Source organism: Caretta caretta, chromosome 17, assembly GCF_965140235.1.
Source record: "Caretta caretta isolate rCarCar2 chromosome 17, rCarCar1.hap1, whole genome shotgun sequence".
In the NCBI taxonomy this organism is placed as follows: domain Eukaryota; kingdom Metazoa; phylum Chordata; order Testudines; family Cheloniidae; genus Caretta; species Caretta caretta.
The window spans coordinates 3,913,488-3,935,887 of record NC_134222.1 but is presented as its reverse complement, the minus strand read 5'-3'; the positions used below and the strand labels follow the sequence as shown (position 1 = coordinate 3,935,887).

Below are 22,400 nucleotides of genomic sequence, written 5' to 3'. Positions count from 1 at the left end.
AAGAACTCTGTTTAAACACCATCACACAAACTTTGACACCAGGGGTTTTGTTCAAAAGGCTTAGTCCTGCCTTGAGTGCAGGGGACTGGACTAGATGAACTCTCGAGGTCCCTTCCAGTTCTATGATTCTAAAACAGAGCTAAATGCAATAGTCCCCTTTTCCTTTGGCTTCTTTCTATTGATATGTGGGTTGAAGTCATTGGATCATCAAAGAAAGTTTGTTCTCGGACTGCTTGCAGCTGTCCAGTATATAAATGTAGGATTTCAATATCCACTGTTCATTCTCTTAACCTTCTTAAACAACCAAATATCAAGTACCATGTAACTAAACAGTGGTTTCTAGCAAATAGTCCATTTCATCAAATGTATTCAGGGTGTTTTTGCTATTACTTCTTGATGTATCTTGAATTCTGTTGTAACCTAAAAAAAAAAATTTTAAAAACTTTCTATTTACATTATTTTTTGCAATAATTTAATTTTGCATATATTCTTTTTACTTTTTAAAATGGAATATTGTATTTGTTAAAACACATTCATTTATTTAATCAATAAATTGTAGATTAGTACCATAACTTGTATGAAACTGATTTATCTCTGTCCGTTTGGCCATTATTGAGATTTTTTCCCCACCTAGTAATTATAAATATTTCTAACCTTCATGTACTCACATAGCGAAGACTGGGGCCAATTGGCTAGAAGGTTAGCCAACAGTACTGAATCGAGGAATTTCCATACTGAAACAGACCACTGGTCCAACTAATCTGGTATACTGCATTTGCTGTTTGTCTTTACCTGTTGCAAAATGTTCTAACCTCCTATGAAAATGTATTTAAAGTGGCTGCAGAGTACATAGCAGGTTATTTAAAATAGTTTGTTTTTTTCCTTTGTAACATACACCTGTCCTGCTAATCAAATCTTTGCAAGAGGCCTAGAGCAAGATTTTCAAAGGTATTTTAGGTACCTAAATTAATTTCAATGGGAGTAAGGTACCTAATTTACTTAGGGTTTTTTGGTAAATCCTACTAGGTACCTATCTACATTTTTAGGCACCTAAATAACTTTGAAAATCTGGCACCTACATATTTATGACCTTAATCCTGAAACTTGTTATGAATATGTGGATCCCTGAACCCCATGGAGCCTGCCCAAAACAAATTGTAGGATCAGGGTCTAAATTTCTATTTATAAAGCTGAACTGGAAGCATATTAAGTTTCCTACCTATTAGCTTTTAAGTCAACTTAAATTTGAAAGAAGGCAGCTTCCCATAAATCTGTGAGGAGCAGGGAACCAGGCCTGGTGGAACTTTTTATTTTCCTTTGAAATTCACCTGCCCAAAATATTGATGTCAATACATCTTGTTTACTAAATTCATGTTTATTTATCTGGTATATATTTCTAATCTCAGTATTGTTAGAATTTAGATTTTAGCAACATTCAAGTTTAAAGATGTAAAATATATATTTAATCCCTAAAAAGAACAAAAAAAATCTTTAATACACTAGTATATTAATATAAAGATATTTTTAAGTTAACAGTACCTGTTGGCCCTGGATCTTCATTAATAAATGAAACATGTGTTTTCCATTCAGTCCATTTCACTTCATTAATCCTGTTTATATTGTATATAAATTGTGTTATTAGCATGAATTATCTCCAGTTTCATAGCTACACTTCCTCTTTTGTTTTTTAATTATTTCTTGGAATTGCCACGGTAACTCATCAATACACATTTTACCAGTATGGAAAGTATCTATGTATTTTGCAGCATTATGCATTGTATTTAGCTGAGAACGTTGCTCATTGAGCTACTTTATATTTTCATTCATTGCAAGCATACGTTTGGAACTCACATTTCAGATGTGAATATGTGTAATAAAATATTCTGGTACTATTTTGTAGTATGTTAATCATGTTAAAGAACAATCTATTGTAAATATAAATAGTTTTAAATTAACATTTATAAGAGATTACAACCAATTAACATTCACAGCAAATAGAGATTTAGTAAGCGTGTATTAAAATCAAGTATATATATGAGGAAATTCCCCTTTTTGCCTACAAAAAGATGAATCTTGTATTTATAAAACTATATATTCCCATCTTTTACTAGCAATTGTTCACTGCAGAATATCCCAAACTGGATTTTTGCACATAGTCACCAATTCTGATTCTGCTTACAAAAATCGACACAAAAGAAGCAGAAATATTATTTTATAGATTTAAACGAAAAATATTTTACAGTGGCTGTTCTGAACAGACAACCCTGACAGTGCATTCAGAGCAGACTCACCAAACAGTGCTTGAGTGTAGTATTACCTTAAACATACTCTTGTGTCATTTTCAGCCACTTTACACAGTTCTCCCAGCTGGAATCTTTTCTTCAGATATTTTGGTAACATTTTTTCAAATTCCAAAATGGTCCTGGCTCTCTAGTAATAATAAATAGTTAGTAACAGTATTGGAGTGTTCTTAACCACATTCAAAATTAATATTTTCTGCTTCATATTAGCTATTTCACATTTTAAAATTATTTTAATTTTCAGAGTATGTTCCATTATTATATATTGTGCATCCACCAACAAATTTTATATTGAATACTGACATCAACAGTAGTAAATATAATTTAATACTGAGTACAAATGGTGTACTCGTACCATTGGTCGGTACAAGCAGTAAGTCTAGAATTTCCCCAGTTACCCTCAGCTCGGGGAGCTACACCCAGATGGGAGTCAGGAATCCCTAGTCTGGAACCTGTACTAGAATTTAAAATCCTCATGCAACTGTCTGGAACAGCAGCGCCTCCCTCAGGGAATGAGGATCCAGACAGTCTACATAGGGCACTGAAGAACATGCACACCCCTATCCCGGCAGTGCGAATTTTGCAACTCTTAGGTTGGTACTATCTCCATCTCCAGTAGTAGCAGGACCAGAAGGAGAGGAAGCAACTTACCACTAGACCCTTTCAACCCTTCCAACAGTGGGACTGGGGGAGAAACAACTCAAGTCCTGTCTTTCTCCCTTTTGGTAACTAGGGACTTTGAAAATTATATGGATGGCTTTGAATTAGAGTTTAAGTTAATGCAGTATACATGAAATCAAAGTAAATCTATATATTCTGTAGGTCCTAAAATAAAGGTGGGAGGGGACATTACCGGAACAAAGCCCAAAATGGCTGGCACATCAAGAGCGAAAATCATGAGTTGCATGGGAGTGTATGGCATTAAAATCTGAACCATAAAACTACTATTAAACTTTTGTTCATAGTGGCTTATGCCAAATTACAAGATCAAATATTTCACACAGTTACACTAGTGTAAATGTTGAGTACTCTAATGGTTTTTGTCCAACTTGTCCATATAGTATCTATCACTGTGGTTTCTATTGAAGCGACGTGACTTCAATGGTGGTACTCCAAGTTTACATTGGTGTAGCTCAGAGGTGAATTTGGCCTACAGCATCTATAATTTATAAGTAAGAACAAGATTGTGTGGCTGGTGAGGTTCCTGTCAAATTAAACTTTAAATATCATCATCATGATCTGATATTTTCTGATTTCAGAGTGAAACTTTGTAAAAGCATCTGGGTCTTGACCAAGCCAAAGAATTAACTAAGGTCTATGGCAGGGGTAGTCAAAAGGCAGACCACAGGCCAAATTCAGAGCTCCTGACACTTTTGAATGGACCAGAAAATATTTGTTTTATTTATTATTATCATCATCATCATTATTATTATTTTCTCTGAAGTCTGAACCTTGACTATAGCTTGACAGAAAAATTTGGACCTTGTTAAAAAATAGTTGATTACCCCTGGTCTATGGTTTAATATTGCAAACAAACCTGGAGTCTCCAAATGTGTTCACTCTCTTTAGAAATATTTTCCACTGTTTCTCCCATTAATGCAATCAGCATGTTCAGAAGGAGAACAAAAGTCAATAATACATAAGTTATGAGAATAAGAAGAAACAGCACAGGATATTTTGAATTCTGTTGGATCTCCAGATCTCCCAGTCCTATGGTAAGTTTAAAAAGCTCCATCAGAACGGCGCCCAAACTGCTGTGGGTATAACATTTACTGTCATTGGGGCATGTATCAATCAATGCAGCAAGAGCTAAATAAGAAGCAAATGAAAAATCCATTTTAGTTATCATAATATTTTGCATTTATATAACATCTTTTATACCAAATAATAAAGTACAATATAAAGAGAGACAAATGCAGCAACTGTCCAGCAACACACAGCAACAGAAGATGACAGTTTTGCAAAGGAAGTTAAGAATACCATATTCAGTTGAAATTTATGGGCAGTTTAGCTAGACAGAATGTAATTATATACATAAGTATTTAGCCAGAACACTAGATTTAAACACTCTTACAAAAATTGTTATGGATTTTTTAATATCCACAACTAGCACTTGACATCAGCTTGAAAGAAGTAATGTTCTGACCATCATAATGTTGTTCTTATTCAAAATAGTGCAAAAAGCTTTTACTCACACAAGATATCAGTGCTTTTCTCCAGTAACAGTAATTATAAATTATACTTACCTACGCCAAACCCCAGCAAAAACACGATGTATACAACCAAAAATTTTAGCACATCCTGTAAGATCACCTAAAAGTTAAAATGTTATGATTAATACAATTTCAGAAAGTTCTCTTTTCAGTTACATGTTTTGCAGTGATGAAGATGTGCCAGAATCGATACGAGAGTGGTTAAATCTACTTATATTTTTAAAAGTGATCACATTAGAATCCGTTGAAGTGAGCTGTAGCTCACGAAGGCTTATGGTCAAATAAATTTGTTAGTCTCTAAGGTGCCACAAGTCCTCCTTTTCTATTAGCAAGTGGGACATTTTGAAAAGTTAGTTGGCCTGATTCTCCATGATTTGACCGGTTGTCTTATGCATTAATGTGTGTTAAACACATTTTTCATAGAGTTACATTCACCTCTTGATTAGAGTAAGCATTACACTGTCTGATTCAATTAAATATCATAACTCCATTAGCTGAAAAATACCATACGATTTAGAGATTTAAAAATAAAGTTGCATAATTTGAACAAATTAGCTAGTTATCACTATTCATTTTTTTAAATTACACAGTACATTCTGTTGAAATAAAACACATCTTAAAGAGAAGAAACTGGAAATTTCAGTGTGGATTACTTAATATATAAGCAACATCTAAACTGCAGAATGTACATGAGTTAGATAATACAGCTAGAGTAAATAGATAATATAACAAGAGTTAAAAATTATATACATGCCTTTTGGATCATGACACTATAAATTCCCATGGATTGGAAACCCCTGGTAAAGTACAGCATATTTGCCCATCCTAGTGCCATAGCCAAGACAAGACACACCAGGTGTTCTTTGTAGGAAAACAAGTACAAGAAGACAGAGAAGATCACAAGCACTGCTTGTATAAAACTGTTGAAAAAAAACCCATAAATATTGTAAATACTCTTAAACAACACAGAAATGTACAAAATATAGTGGAAAATATAATGCAGAACTTCCTTATTTCAAGTTTCACTTCCAATTTCACTTTCCACCTTGCATCCAAACTGTGCTTGTTGTGGCTGGGGAAAGCTATAAAGGTAGCTCTATATCACTTTTTATTTTCCTCAGTCCTGGGGCCAGCCTAGCCCCCAGCGTAATTTAGAGCAACTTTAGGACTGTTCTAAATTACGCCTTGTGCAATGTCCCCCAAATGATCATTCCAGAGTCAGGGATCACAGAAACGCAGCATCACTTTGACTTCACCCTCTTTCCCCAGTCATACCTCCTATGCCAGGAATAGGAAGGGGTAGTATAGGGCCAGCTATGCTGGCTCTAAGCCACTTAGGGATTCCTGTACACTGGGGGCATCCCTAGCAGCTGGCTAAGCCATTTCTTTGTTAACAGAGCAACACATAGAAGATGGAATGGGTAATCAAAATCTGGCTAACTGACTTGTTTCTTTATAAACAAAATAAAATTCTCTATTTTGCAGTGCTTACAAAGATAAAAATAGTTTGTATGTACCAATCCACAATATTGTTACTGGTCAGTGAATGCCAGAGATATACCTGGTGTCTTACAGTAAAACTGCGTATAAAATTATGTTCTTTCCTCTGACAACTGACAGTCTAAAATAACAAGTGAACAACGGTTAAAAGAAATCATTTTCTGTGAACCAAGGAAATGTAACTGACAGAGCGCATGTTATTTCAGAAACAACAATTTATATGCCAGACTTACAATGCAAAGTGGAACCATGCATCTGACAGAATTGACTGAAGATCTGAGGGTCTTAGCAGAAAGATGGCTACACTCTGTGTAGATAGATATATATAAACAGATTAAAAAAAGTAAAAATTAAAAGGTGAATAAAAATTCAAAACCAACTAGTCTACTAAAAACAGCTATAATATCTAGAATTTCATTCTTTCTATATTGTTTGTGCCTCTGAAATGCTTTTCCAGATTTTTTAAATGTGTCCTGATTTTCTGCTGCACTTAAAAGAGTTTAACAGTTAACTTTACTAATAGATGTTACTAATAAATAACTTTAAATGTCTTCCTGGAAAGTAAGTCAGATGTGCTTGTCCTTTCTGATATAGATCCTTATTCAATAATGTACTTAACACAGTACTTTAAGTGCATGAACAATCCTATTTACTTCATGACCTTAAAGTACATAGTTTAAGTATGTTGCGGAGTAAGAATTTAGCATGATCATCATATTTCAAATCCCATTTTGTTCTCAGTCTTTCAAAAAGGAAGGCCTCACATCAATTTCATATAATATCTTACAGTTATATTAGTATACATTTGGACCATCAAGAATGATTAACACATTTATGCACAATTAGCCATTAGCCTAGTAATTGTACGAGAGACATTATGAAACATATAAGTTATAAAACATATAACTTATAAAATGATCATCAAAATTGTCAGAATCTTTACAAATCCACAAAAGATCTTTATGCATACAATTATTTTATATTAATTCTGAAAGTGTCTCACCTCTTTTATGGCTAAAAATATTGCTGCTATCATAATAAGCACTTGTGCCAGCAACTGCAACCATCCCAAGTTATGAGTCAAAGCTAAGGGGTAGGGCGGTGCCTGGAAAAGAGGGTTAGAAATGAATTGTGGGAGTTTAAAGCTAGGTATTTGAAGGCACAATAAAGTAAAAGGTCCCAGACAGAGGACCCAGACCTTATAGCCCTCTGTGTGCAGAAATTCCATTGAATTCAAGCAAGTGCTCTCCATGGAGGACTTGCAGGATCAAACTCAAAATGAAGTCAGATTATTTAATATATATACTTATTCTTTCTCAATTATTAAAAAATATAACTTTTAAAACCACAGCCAGGTCCACACACTGTTATGCATAAACAGGTTTTTTTTTTTTTTTTTTAATAACTCAAATGAATTTCTCTTCTCTCCTCATTGTTTTGTTCCCCCTTCAAGTGATAAATCCCTGGAGGGAAATTCTGGCCCTACTGACGTCAATGGTAAAACTCTCATTCGCTTCAATGGGGCAATGATTTCATCCTAGAATCTCCAGTTCTATTTTTGATTCACCAAACATGTTAAATCTGAGTTAGGGAATGTTACTGCATTTTGAAAACAAAATTCTATGAGATTTTTAGTTGCTGCACATACCTCATCTCTTCGGGGTCTATAGTAGGAAACAAGCGTTAACATTATGTTGTATATGAAATAAAAACAACATGACATAAAGAACATGTGCCTTGCAAACTTTTTCCATTTCATTCTCAGTAGTGAATGCAGGGGCTCCAAAGTCAACATTTCATGGCGGTTCTGTAGAAAAAAAAACAAAGAGAAAGCCAAATTTGTGACTTGTTAGAAAACTGGAAGTAGGACAAATAAAAAAAATATCAACTATACGTATTTTAAACATTTCATTTTATGGTCTCTTCTTGTCAGTCTAGAAATACCACTTTGCTCAACGACCCGTGCGACACCTCCTCAGCTGGTGCGAATGCGTATAGTTCTACTGAATCCAGTGAAGCTACACCAGTTTACACCATGAAGATCTGCCTGAGATGATTATCTGCCAAATTAATTCGATCTTGTTCTCGGGAAAATGTGATTGTGTTAAAATCCAAGTGTTAACTTCCATACCAGTCTCCCAACAAAGTATGTTTATTTTTCAGGAATTGCCACTTTAATAATTTGAATTTTAGCAACATGCCAAATTCTGCTTTTAAATAGTGACAATTTCTTTATGCACTGCTTCTATGCATAAAACACCTATGCGTATAGTAAATTTACAAAAAGAAAAGGAGTACTTGTGGCACCTTAGAGACTAACCAATTTATTTGAGCATAAGCTTTTCATGAGCTACAGCTCACTTCATCGGATGATGAATACAGACTAACATGGCTACTACTCTGAAACCAGTAAATTTACAGTTTACTGCTTATTATAGTATCCTTGCCTCCCAATAATATTTTCTTTTAAATAAAGGATATATAGGATATCAATTGATTATCTTAGAGACAAAATGAGGTGTGCTGACCATTTAGATGTCCCAAGAAGAAAACTAAACTTAAACTACAGTACAACAAACTAATGCCCCAGATGCAGGCCAAACTACTTCTCTAGTTCTTCTTTGGGATCTGGACCCAGGTGCATTCCTAATGGGACTTTGCATGAGCACAAGGATTTATGCTAGTGGCTCCTGCTGAAAGACTGAGACCAAAAAGTTATATTTTTACTAGTTTTTCAAGTTCTCCAGGTAATTTATAGGTTAAAAAAGTAAGTGAACGTATTGCTGGAAAACATATTGACTTAAAAAAATGACAGGCAACTTACACCAATATTTGTGTTATAAACAATAATCTCCAGTAATGAGTTGTCTGCAGTCGTATCTAGTTCTGTCAGGTCATAAAGAGAAGACTGAACAGGACCATAAGCCCAATCTGTGAATTTTCTGGAAAGGCTTCTTTTTGGCTTGTCTTTTATTTCTCTACTGAGAATGTATTTCAGAATCTAAAACATTAACAGAATCACATGTAAGTAAATTAAGTCTTCTAAATGGAAGTGAGAATGTGTGCACACTTGCCAAAAATGTACTTTTTCCGAACACATTTGCCAAAATGGCACAATTAAATGTATTTTGTAATTCAATTAACCTTTTGGTAATTGAGGGGAGACATTACAGATGACCCATCCCTGGGAAATAAATACAGTTTTCTTTAATTGCCTTGAATTTTCTATTAGATCTGCAGTTTTTCCTAATGAAAGCATTCCATTGCATACTTTGGTATAACTTTTCTTTAACTGGTGACTTTCTAATTTATCCCTTGTTAATCATTAACCAGGTACTCCAAGCTTTTGCTTTCAGAGATCCAAATTCTACTTTTTGTTATAAATCAGACTAATTCCATTTATTACCCTACAGTTACACCTGTGTAAGAAAGAACATTATGTAATTAAGAAATATTAATGTGTGCTATCAACAGCCTTTGATAGTATTAAAACCAAAAGAATTTTAAAAAATTACTGTTCACCATTTATGCTATGTTATTTGTTTAATTTTTGTACTTCAGCTCAGACCATGCCAACAGACTATTTAGTTTCAGGTCATCATGTGCTAGTGCAGAACTCCGGTGGCTGAGTTGCAAATACTGCAGGAAAAAGTTTAAATTCAAACAAAACTGATTTTTAGTTTATTTATCATTAAAGTATTTCTATTAATGGAAGTGTCATGATATTATAAGGTGTGCTACGCCTCAGACTCTTTCAGAGTCTTTCTGGGAGTATACCCTTCTCAGTGATAGTCCCTGGGTCTCCACTCCACTTTGCTCAAGGGGGAACCCCCAATCTCAGAGTATCAGAGTTGTGGTCCGTGGCTTCAACACCTGTTTCTCACCATGTATGCTTCACTAGGTCCAAATGACCTTGGACTCCTGTTGGATAATTATCCTCTTAGGAAGATATGCAATCATCAAGGGTGCGTAAGATTGATTTTTAAATAGCATTTGTATTTTGCAGTAATACCCAATGAGCATTGAGGAAAACCTGTGAGAATCTGAGAGGCTGAAACAACAGAAATAATGGAGCAGTGGTTTACAGTAAATAATCTTACCCAACCAACTACCACTAATTTACAATACAAGATAATCACCATGGTGGACTGCAAATTTGTGTACCTCTGGTTTAAGTACATGTAGGCAACCTAGACTCTGTCCCTCTATTTAATTTCTTTCGTAGGATATTACAATAGAGCCTTACCTCTAATTTTCCACTTTTTGCAGCTAGTTGCAATGGAGTTAAACCATCTTTATTCTTCATTGTCTCTAAAGTTCTGCTCTTACTTTTCAATAGAATCATGTCATACATTCTGATTACAAAGTCATTTTGTGTTTTAAAATCCTCTGCTACAGTGACTAATGCATGCAGTATATTGTTTCCTCGGGAATCTTGTGAGGTAATATCAGTCCTCCTATTGTCCATCAACAGTTGAACTATATCTGGTTGATTAGTACATGCAGCTAATGCCAGTGGAGTTTCACCTAAGAAAATACAATGCACAATAACTATTAATTTTCAAATATTATGAGTATCAGAAATGTATTTGAATGATTTTGACATTTTTATGAGATTAAAACATGTTTACAAATTAAGGATAAGATTGATTACATTACATTATTTTACAAAGAAACAGTTTACATGAAATTGTTATTTGAGGAAAAGCTACAATTACACAATAATGCACTTTACTGACGATTTCAGTCTTTACAAACAATTGCCTTTCAACTATTTCTGAATATTTGTAATTCACTGTACTGTGGAAAATTGCTTTCTATTTACTATGTTGCTCTTTGTAATACAATTGCTACTGCATGTTACATTTCCCAATATTTGATATGTTATTTCAGCACTTACACTAAATGCCCAATTAACAAGATAAATATACACACTTTCTTGTCTTTATGTGATATGAATAGATTTATGGACAACAATATTTTAGCCTGCACTCTGTTTACCCACTAGTTGTACTTTGTGTAAGTAATTCATCAAATTCTCTCTTCTCTCAGGCAAGTATTCATTCTGGAAGTATGAAGAGTAATTAGTCCTCCAGGATTCTGAACTGCAGTGTTGCTGGAACGGAGGTTTCCCTGTGAGTTTGGATTGTTGGTTTGTTTGTTTTTCAGCTAGGTGGGGTTTTTTAGTTAGTTAGTGTGGCAATTGAAATGAATGGAAAGGATTCCCATTGACTTCAATGGACTTTTGGTCTAGTTTTGTATGTACAATAGATGTAATTTGGGTTATTATCGACCTATCTGCTTATGTTGCGTGCATCACAGTGGAATCTGAGCATCTTATGAGTAATATCAATCTTGCTTTTTTCCTTCTGAGCCTGTAGGAGAAATAACTTGATTAACTGGTAATTTGTGTATGGGTGAAAGAAACTGAGTGTTTTGGGTACAAGAAACTTATTGAGGTAAAGCAAAGGTTATGAAATTAGTTTTGCATTTAGTTCTGAAAATGATGAGGCCCATGGCCATTTTTAGATCTTGTGGGAGTTTGACAGACATGCCTTCTGCACTCCTGAACCTCCCCTATTGCCTGATAGTTTCATTGTTCTAGCATCCCAACCCAATTTTTCCATGGAGATCACATTTCACTTACCAAAATAAAATCCCTCATGCTTGTGTTTGGGGTTAAAGAACACACCCTGTGAATGGGCATTGACATCTGCTCCTTTTTCTATGAGGGTCTGAGCAATATCGTATTGTCTTCTTTCAATAGCAATATTTAGAGCTGTCTGGCCTGCAACAACATAGACACAAATCTTTAGAGTATAAAGTCCAGTTTTTGTATCTTGTACAGTGCTGAGCTCAATGATGATGCATAACAAATAGCAATAATAATTAATAGTAATAAACAATCATTTAATTGTCTTTAGAATGTTTCAAGAAAATATTAACTATATGTTGAGGCATTAAAATACATGCAAAAATATACTCTAAATGGCTACTGGATGGAAATACCTTTGTATGCTTCTTCTGTGTACTCTGCGTTGATAAGCCTTTCCAAAAAACTATTTTCTTCTCCAAAGGAGAGCAGCATTTTCACAATTTCATTTGTGTTCTGGTTGATGTTCAAAAGGGCTTTCATCAGACAGGTTTTACCAGTATCTGAATCTGTTAATTTTTTCATCAGATAATCTACAAAATTTGAATTTTATGATTGAATTACATTAGGTTTTATTATGTTTTAAGGGGAATAGGAAGAATTCCAACCTCATGTTATTGGGAAACACATGCATATAGACTATTCCCCAAACTATTCTACATCTATTCACGCTATTAATTTAACTTTATATTCCATATGTACTTAGTGAAAGGACATATGTATTCATGAACAAACAAACACTAAATGGATATATACATTACTGACATACTACAATTCTGCCAATACATAACAAACCCTGAAGTCCTTAGTCCTTATTCAGTCATAACTCTTATTGGCTGAGCTAGGTTGACTCTCAGCTTTGTGTTCATTCCTCAGGATCACATGCATCTCAGTTCAGCAAGAAGGGGGAAAAGAAGCTGGCTATATTTAATTAGCTTCTTTTGCAGCATTCAGTCAAATCCACCCTGAAAAGGTACAAATATTCATGCTGGTGTGCTGTGCCCTCAGAAATCACCTTCAAGGTTGCTTCAATTGTTTGCCAGTAGGTGGCTTATCGGGGGCCTGACCCGACTATTATATTAATGCTACCCATGATATTCACCAAACACCAGCTTGGGATGCAGAGCTTAGTTGCTCATGTATAAAACCATTACTCAATTCTCTTCCACACATATGGTACAAAATGAGGGACTGTGGATACTCTATACAGCTTACCTTGCACAGTCATGTTTCTACATGCATTTGACCTTTCCTTCATTTGCATAAGCAGACATTGTAATTCTTCTATATTCCCCTCAGATACTGCCCTAAACATATATTTCTTCAGCTTTTTTCGGGCATTGTTCCGATGACCTCCTTGCAACATGTTTGTACTGAATTAACAAAAACAAACAACCAAAAAATCATAATTCTTGGTTAAATTTAGCTAATACCAATGTGTTTAATTTCATTTCCATCATCTCTTGTTTATTTAGAAAAATAAATGTTATGTACCACAGGTTAACATGTCATCATTACAAAAGAATGTTTGTGTGTTCCTCCAAAAATAGTTACAAATAATTTATTTGGTGAGAAATGGCTATTAAAGCAATTTTTAACTTAATGTAGTATATAGTTAACCTTTTACAAGTGATTTTTTTTTATTCTCATGTAATGAGAATAAAATTCAGCCCTTTGCACTCAAAGCCAAAGTAATTTGGCTTTCTGGGGAGCGCTCAGAAGAGACAGAGTGGAATTCAAATCCTACAACAAAGGGGAGACTACAGGGCAGTGGTGCAGCCTCTCCACAACTGTTGTTCCAGCCTAGAAGGTAGAATGTAGGGGCTGTTGCCTCTTTGCAACCCCTCTGTAGAGGTGTTGGGCTACTGGATCCATGTAAGTGCAAATCCAATAGCCTCTTCCTGGCCCATCTTCATCAACCACCACAGTAATAAGTAAATTCAGAGTCCTCCCTACACCACCACTCCACTTGCACCCATCTTCACTGTACACAAAGTACTTGTTCTGCTGTTGAGATGGTGGAAGGAAATTTCATCAGTTTTCAGAATATTTGCTGAACGTTTTATTACAAAACTGATATGGCTTGATGATATTCTATATCAATGAGAAGAGACCTGTTTCCACCAGTATGCACTCCAGTGTGGCTGAGATTTGGATGAATCACTTGGTAGGTCCTTCTATTTTGCAGATTACGACAAATTTCTGTCACAGACTATTGGATTTATCTGAACACTGTTCCAAGATTGTCTAAGCATTCTCCAAGAATATAGTACCAAATTCAGTATATAAAATCCCTGAAGTCCTGCTTTTACTGATTAATCTTGTACCTAGTAATTAAAGTGAGAGGAAACTCATAGGATTTTCTTCATATCTAGTGCACAAAGTCTATTTTAAAATAATAATAACTTACATTTATATAGGGTCTTTCATCCCAAAGGATCCCAGAGCTCTTTACAAACTATATGTACAGGAATCACTTCACCCACCACTGAAATGCAGCTGCCTGTGGGGTGGAATGTGGCAGCTGTTTAACAGCGCACAACAACACTATACAACAATTTAGGATAGGAAGTAGTAAGGAATGCCATATCCATTTGCAAGTGCAGGGGGAATTTAAGTAAGCAGGATACATTAGTTAACCAAATTAGAATTTGGCCAACTCTGTGGCTAATATTTCTATGCTGCAAAAAGCAACATGGGATCTTTAGTGGCCAAAGTTAGGGTTTCAGGTTTAGACGGCACATCCAACAGAACAAAGGTTCCTAACACCACTCTGGAGGATCATTGCCACCTACTGAATCACCAACACAGCTCTTCCTTCAGCACTCTGGGGTATCCTTGGAGGTTTCCTGTTCCAGTGCTGACTAAGCCCATCACTACCAAATGAGGTTTTCCAAAAATCACCCCAGCAATTATATGTGGTTATTCTTTAGAAGTTAAATAATATGATGTTTTGTTTGTTCCACCCTCCCATACATCTCTCTCTCTCTCCTTCTGTCTCTTAGGATGGCTGAACTGAAGGGCAAATGCCACCTACCTACATCAACTGGGTGGGGGAAATTGATGGGGCTGATGGTGAAAGATGGACAGTCCCAGTAGCAAGGAAGGAAGGCACTTGCAAAGGGACAATAGGTAGCTCCTCTCATGGGAGAGTCTGGCACCCATTGGCCAGCTGGGGAAGAGGGGTGGTGATTGGACAGCATTCCCCAGCTCCCAGGATTTAGCCCAGTGCAGGGGCCATGTGAAGCCTCTTTCAGCTCCATTCCAGCACCCCACACTACCCACTTGAACTAGGAATGGGAATCCAGCCAGACAGATGCTGTGGGTCTAGCCAATCACCTGTTTAGGGGGTCAGGAAGGAATTTTTTTCTCCCATGGGCCAACTGGGACCAATTAAATGACTGATATAGGTGGGTACGGATATGGGCGGGTAGTATCCCTCCCTTGCGTTACAAGTTTAATAAAAGTTGTGGCCTGCTGCTTAAATCCGTGTGTGTGTGTGTGTCCTCATTTTGCTGCTTGTGACCACATCCATATCTTCCACCCAAATTAATAGTTTTCTATGTAGATAACATCTTAAAGTAGTTTGCTTTTAAGAAAGGATTCTACAATGAAAAGCGTTCAGTTACCAACAAATAGTAGTGGTATTTGAGCACTGTACTTGCTCACTGCTCAATGTGTATGGCATTTAGATGCAGCATTTTCTTCAGTGAACTAGGAATCAGCAATTTTATAGGCTCTAGCTTTCTCTGATCTCAGATATTTAAGATGAGGATGCATGATATACACTTTCTAAAGAATTTATTTATTGCTGATAAGGCTCAAATGTATAAATCAATATCCCCTGAAGTCTTATGGGCTCATTTTTAAATCACGACAAGAAAAAAAAAATCCGTAAATCTACTCTGTCATATACTTAATCCATAGAAAACACACTACAGAAATACATTATGTCTCCACTTACCAATAACTGTCTATGTTTGTGGCATACTCAGTAATATCATCCTGAAGAGATTGTGGGGAATCCATATCTTCCCCATTTACAGATGCACTGTAGAAAATACAGAAAAGGTTGAGTGCTTAAGTAGGAGGACATCTTGGCAAACTGCACTAAGACTCATTCGATAATGGGAGGCGATATCAACAAAAAAGCTGAAATTAATTTAATTTGACAATGTGCTTTTTAATACCATCATTTAACTCACTCTGTGTGTTTTAAAATATAGGCCAAAAATGAAAAGACTTTCAGGATTTTACCATGTTAACAAGTTTCATATTTGAAACCCTACTTTGTGCTTTTCTTTTTATTTCACTCAGGCTCCTAATGTTGTATTTGTCATTTCCACACTGTTTTTAATCACATCACTCTTGATACTACATTGTAAAGCCTACACTCTTCTTTTTTCCATGTGTTCATTATTAATTTGACATTTTCCACAAGACAAATATTGAAATGGCTACTCTACAAGGGTTGCATACACACGCACACTTGAACTGAAATACACAAAGATTTACTATACAGTATTCTGTGGCAGTCGCTCATTCAGTGTTTACTGCTGACTTTGGTGAAAGCTTTGCCTATAAGCAGTTCAAGACGGGGCTAAATATGTGTTTGTACAATAAAACAACAGCTGCAATGGAGTTTGTATTTAGTAAATACTGTACATCCTTTCCAGATTTTCTCAGTGTTGGGTCTGACTTAAAGGACCACTAGCAATTACTTTTTCATAGGCTGGGTTTCTTTTTAACTTGCTTTTGTAACATATTGAATGCTGATGAAACATCCCAGCCTAAAAATTCAGAAGACTGAAATCTGCTATTTATCTACAAAATGGATACACAGACAATAGTGTGAGGCTTCCCACACTACCCTACAAATGTTCCTCTGCCCTAGCCTAGAGGGACCACCCTTAAAATAAAGATGGTGCTTCACATTCTATTCCCATTCATTCTGATCACTCTGCAGAAAAAAACAAGGAATATAATTATGATGATTTATTTATTTATTTATTGTTGGTGATTTGGGCTCTAGTCCTCTGGGAACGAAAACAAGCTTGTCAACTAATTCCATATAAACAACCAAATAGTCATTGAAAAAACAATTGGTCATTATTAAGCTGGCTTTGATTCAATTTATATTTTGCCATCCAGCCTCTCCTTTCATAATTTTAAATTTGTCCCATTGACACCTAATAGAAATAACCACTGAAAATCTTGAAAATAGAATGGGTCTTTCTGCACTCATTTTTCTTATATATTTGTCATAAATAGCTTTTTTTCAATTTCCTGGGTACAGTCATGTCTCTCTTTTGTTTTAAACATTTTTGGCTATCACCAGTACAGATGATGGCAGAAAAGATCTAACAGGGATTTTTGTTTACTTGTGCTCCCTCTGCTGGTTCTGCGGCAAATCGGGTTACCATAGGGCCGACACAACCAAGTAAACAGTGGGGTTTTCCCCCTCTTAATTAGAAACAAGTTGCTAAAAAGAAAAATCATTCAGACTACAGGGGACTATATCAATTTTAAGACTGGCCAAATTTTGGGCCTAAACTATTTAGCTGTGGGCCTTTTAAAATAATGACAGAAGTGTGAAAATTCAGGATTAAGGCAGTCACTGCAGGGAAAATGCTAGCCCACTGAAGTCAATGGAAATTTTGCCCTTGAGGCAACCAAAATGAGAGGCCACTTTTGACATTTTAGCCTTGTCGTCTATGCAGAACTTTCAAGCAGTTGTTCAAACATAACCATGTTTGCAATGTGGTTAATGAATATACTGTATATTATACATACCATGGGCGAATATTTGAATCCATGGGTTTTGAAAATACAGGAGGAGATGTCTGTCTTGGAGATGAATTGCTTTCAAAGCCTTCAATTTCAAAGAAAAACTGTGAACTGTTGAATACATTGTGTTGAAAGTTTATTAGTGGAAAAGCATGTCAAAACGTAATATAAACATAACACAAAAACTGTGCACATGCCCAGCTCGGACCAGCTTTAGGTACAGGTGATATGCTGCATAGCATCACATCCGATGAGGTGCTGAAATAGTGTTTACCCTTTTTTGGTACTGGAAGATCCCCTACCAACACATGTGGCCAACCAAGCATTTTTAATCCTTTGTGTTGGCAGACAAGGCAAAAGATTCTGAGAGGTCTTTGGGAGACATGGCACCAAATCCGGACGTTATCAGAGGCACCACTGCAACCTAGAGACAACTTTTATCTGGGTTTTGTGCAGGTCACAAAATGTTACTGTAACTCCAAAGAATACACACGCATAAAATGCACACACTTGCACACTCTAATCTGTTCACTGAATCCTTTGCATTGTAGCCATCATCCTTCCATCCAAGAAAAACTGGGGAGGAATCCCGCCTCAACCCACTGACACTGATGAACACTTAATGAACCAGAATGGTTCAGAGAGCACATATTAAACAACACAAGGCCTTTCCACTATCTAGGACTAAAATGTGCTACCTCAGAATATAAACTATATTTAGCTAGTGCATTGCAGTTTATAGTCAGAGTGGAAAAAATAAATGAAATGCTGAACAACATAGCATAAGGGTTCATGAGGAACTCTGATGGCCAGCTTTCTAAAAGCATGGAGAATTGGTAGGGAGAAGTAAATGGTTAGTGTTGCTAGATGCCATTCAAACAGCTGTCACATTTTATCTATGATGGCTGAATTTTATTGGTGGGTGAAATGACTTCTATATGAGCTATAATTTATAAATTGGCTTTCAAAATTTCTAAAATGCTTTGAGAGTCACCTTGAAAAATATACTGGTTCACATAATGTGACATACTCAGTAGGGTACTAATTATTTCTCCTTTTTTCTAATTCCCCTCTCAAAATATTCCGATGCAGTTGAAGCAAGCACCCTAGTGTCAATTTACAAAATGCTGCTATGCTGCTGCTTAGCAACCTGTGGATGTATGTCAAAAATAGTGTGATGTAATATCATCCCTAGTTAACATAGTTTCCGTCTTTGGAGGAGGAAAGTGTTAATACACTGCATGTGGTATTTTAAACTTAAATGACCTTTTATCATTTTGTATGTGCATGCAAGCGTATTCCACAACACAAAGGTTAAAATACCCATTATATTTAACAGGAATGTGTATCTGAAGTTATACTGAGGATAAGTGTTGTTCATAGCACAGGAAGTACCTAGACTGAAACAGGGCCCTATTTTGCCATTACTTACACACCATGAACCAGATTCTCAGCTGGTGTAAATCATCATAACTCCACTGAAGTCTGAGCTTGGCACAGTGGCTGACAAAGGATGGAAGAAAGGTGGCTTTATGCCACTCTTCTGTGTCCCCTGTCCTGGGATGTCTTGGGATGGCCCTGACTGGCAACCAACTGTATATGGCCTCAATGAACCTTGAGGGCAGAAAGGAATGCCCAACTCACGTAGCACTATGGCCCTGTCCTTGATACAGTCCCTGCATTGGGTGGGAGGAGTGGGAACTCCTTCAAGGGCTGACTATGTTAGCTCAACACCAAGAGAGAACTGTCCTATGTTGGGGGAATTCCCCAGAGCAGAATTGCTGTCTTCACAGCTCCTTTATGTCAATATACCTGGCACAAACGAGCCACAAGGCAGTAATGAATTGGGTCACATGTATCTTGGAGGTTGGCATAACGTCATGCCTGAAGCCGTTCCTCCGTTCTCTGGGGAAAATGGATTCTCTGAGACATACCATGAGTAAAAAAATTAGTAACTGCCAACGAATACCTATGTCCTTACTGTCAGGAAGTGTGGGGGAGACAAGGCCCTGCACCCCCCACTTCCTGCGATTCACTGTGACTCTCAGCCAGCCAGTAAAACAGAAGGCTTTTTAGACGACAGGAACACAGTCCAAAACAGAGCTTGCAGGTACAGACAACAGGACCCTCTCAGTCAAGTCCATATTGGGGGGCAGGGAGCTTGGACCCTGGCCCCGGGTCTCCCTCTGTTTCCCCAGCCAGCTCCAAACTGAAAACCCCCTCCAGCAGTCTCTTCTAGCCACACCCCCGGCTCCTCCTCCAGCCTTTGTCCACTTTCCCAGGCAGCAGGTGTCACCTGGCCCCAGCCCCGTCCTGGGTTCAGGTTACGTGCTCAGGTATCATCCCTCAAGTGAAGTCACACCCTGATATCCTACCACCAATGCAGACAGTACCACTAAAACTCCCCCGCAACATCCCCAGGTCAACCCTCCCCACTCTGTCACACTTACATATTCAAACCACGCCACAGGAAACACTAGCCATGAAAGCAACCTAGTTATGCTCCAACATCATTGCAGCACTCCTCCCAGTCCACATGGAGATCTTCCTGTATTTAATGATGTGCCTTTAGTTAACGCATATCTCATTGAGTTAAAAAAGGTAGAAATAAATTGTACTTTTTACAATATATATTGCCAAAATAAAGTATAAGAGAATGAGACATGTTGCTTAGGTGAGAGTGAAATCACCTCCGAGCTTGCCAGTGATGGTATACCCAAGGACTGAAATGTTTAAAAGCATTAGACATATACCAGTACAGAAACATATAATTAAATGGAGTATGTTAATGTTTGTAATTAAAACTCATGTGATCTTTGTTTCTTATATAGCAGGAATGTTTGGTGCCACACCCTAGCTCCTAATGTAAGATGGGAGAGGTTAGTAATAAGCCTAAGGTTATTACTATGGATGCCAAAAGCCTGAATCTGGTAAATGAACTTAAGCAACTTATGATTAATGGCCACACATATTTGCCAGTCTTCTGCAAATTTGCTTCTATTTGAAACATTAGGTATATATAGTGACCAATTCAGACATCCTTCCTGTTGCCCACATTGCACTACAAACACTGATTCAAATTTAGGCTTATGCAGGACTACCCTTGTACTTTGGAGGGCCAATGATGCCAGACGAAGGGGACATGGAAAAAGAAAATCAACTGGTCTTATTTCCCCATCTGGATTTAATGATAGAGTGAGAAGTCAGGCCAGCCCATGAGTTTTCAGATTGTGACAGCTGCTTGCATCACTTCTGCTTAAGGTGATCACTCAGATCAATAACAAAATTATCATGGATGCTAAAGCAATATTAAATTATCTTGGGGCCTTTCTGATTGGGCTATATTTTGTGTTGTGCAGTCAACAAAATTAAAGGAATCAGTTGCAGGATCAAAGTTTATAAGCCAAATTAATCCCTATCTTGCAGTAACTTCAGTGACTTCGGTGGCATTATATGAAGGATGAATACAATCACTTGTATTGTATTTCTCCATTCATAATAGACAAAATCTTTAATCAGAATATTAATGAACTAGTATAAAATATGCATAAAAATAAATATGGGTGATATGGGTTATTAAGCATGAAAAATAGAGTGAATTGAACATTTTACAGAAAATCTCCATGTATGAAGGTTTTTCTGGGTATTTCTCACCATATGCTACACCCCTTACCACTCCCCATCTCCTTCCACTTTTGACTTCACACCTTCTTGTATCAATCCATATGTCCCTATACTTGAGAGAACCTCTCATTTCTTTTCTGCCAACACTGCTCTCTTCTTTAAATGCTTCCTTAAAACCCAGATTTTCCCTAAATGATCTCATTACAAACTCACTCTAAACCTTCCCATATTTGAACTGTTGATCTTTATGAGGCCCCGATCCTGCAAGCTCATACCTGTGGGCTGACTCCAGTGCCTGCAGAGAGCGAGCCTCATTGACATGAGGCATGAGCTTGCCAGATAGGGAGCCTGAGACTGTAAGCTCTTCAGAGCAAGCACTATGTCTTTGTCCACATGTCCTAAAGCACTGTATACATTTACATATAAATGCTTATTACTACTAATAGTATCATAAGTACATCAGTTACTTTTTCAGCATACACTACGTTCATCAGAACTCTCTCATTCATACATTCCATGTGTGCTGTTAGCAATTATTTCAATGTTAGTATCTGCTGTATGAAAGATAATAAAAGGTTTTACAAATAGCACCAATCTGCCATGTCTAATAAATTGTCTAAGGCTGGTCTTGTGAAAGTATTGTGTTCTACCTTTTCTTTGTGGGAGTGTTTTCAGTCGGCTTTTTCTCCTGGTGGTTTGTAGTGGGAGGACCTGATGTATTTGTTCTCTTGGCCATGAGTGGAATATTTTCTTTGTTATCTTTAATCATGTTTCTGTAATAGATAGATTCATAGTTATTTATCTTCATTTTAACACATCACATGATCAGATTGACTTTTTCTTCTCCTTATGTACACTAACACAGTTATTTATCTTCATTTTAACACATCACATGATCAGATTGACTATTTCTACTCCTTATGTACACTAACACAAATCTTAATTGTAATATTTTTCAAGGTTCTTCATTTGCAAAAGATGTACTATTTAATATATTGGGGATTGAGATTTATATATTGTGGTATCTTTGATTAAAATAGATTCCAACATGAGCAGCATCAAGGATGACATAGAATCATAGAATATTAGGGTTGGAAGGGACCTCAGGAGGTCATCTAGTTCAACCCCTTGCTCAAAGCAGGACCAATCCCCAACTAAATCATCCCAGCCAGGGCTTTGTCAAGGAAGGAGATTCCACCACCTCCCTAGGTAACCCATCCCATGACATGATACCACAAGTCCAGGAAAAGTTCAGAAACAGAACGCCACTAGTTGTCACCTTCAGCCCCCAACTAAAACCTCTCCAGCGCATCATCAGAATTC

At 36.7% G+C, this 22,400-nt stretch overlaps 1 protein-coding gene across 1 annotated transcript; it reads right to left on the bottom strand.

Moving 5' to 3' along the window:
* Positions 1 to 292: 292 nt before the first annotated feature.
* Positions 293 to 21,846, bottom strand: TRPV3 (transient receptor potential cation channel subfamily V member 3). The gene is made up of 17 exons (XM_048824451.2): positions 21,728 to 21,846; positions 17,460 to 17,564; positions 15,631 to 15,717; positions 12,882 to 13,039; positions 12,023 to 12,199; positions 11,661 to 11,801; positions 10,260 to 10,540; positions 8,838 to 9,014; positions 7,662 to 7,820; positions 7,017 to 7,118; positions 6,247 to 6,320; positions 5,268 to 5,433; positions 4,547 to 4,613; positions 3,838 to 4,109; positions 2,318 to 2,430; positions 1,540 to 1,610; positions 293 to 420 (listed from the first exon to the last, which is right to left on the bottom strand). The coding sequence occupies exons 1-17, from the start codon at positions 21,844 to 21,846 to the stop codon at positions 326 to 328; spliced, it is 2,364 nt and encodes a 787-aa protein (XP_048680408.1). The 3' UTR covers positions 293 to 325.
* Between the last annotated feature and the right edge of the window lie 554 nt (positions 21,847 to 22,400).

Excerpts from the sequence above, each read along its gene's own strand:
- TRPV3 (XM_048824451.2), bottom strand. The coding sequence starts at position 21,846 with ATGATTAAAGATAACAAAGAAAATATTCCACTCATGGCCAAGAGAACA. Across the intron at positions 9,015-10,259 it reads CAAAAAGTGGAAAATTAGAG|ATTCTGAAATACATTCTCAG; the intron begins GTAAGGCTCTAT and ends TTAATGTTTTAG. Across the intron at positions 4,614-5,267 it reads ATAGTGTCATGATCCAAAAG|GTGATCTTACAGGATGTGCT; the intron begins GCATGTATATAA and ends TTTAACTTTTAG.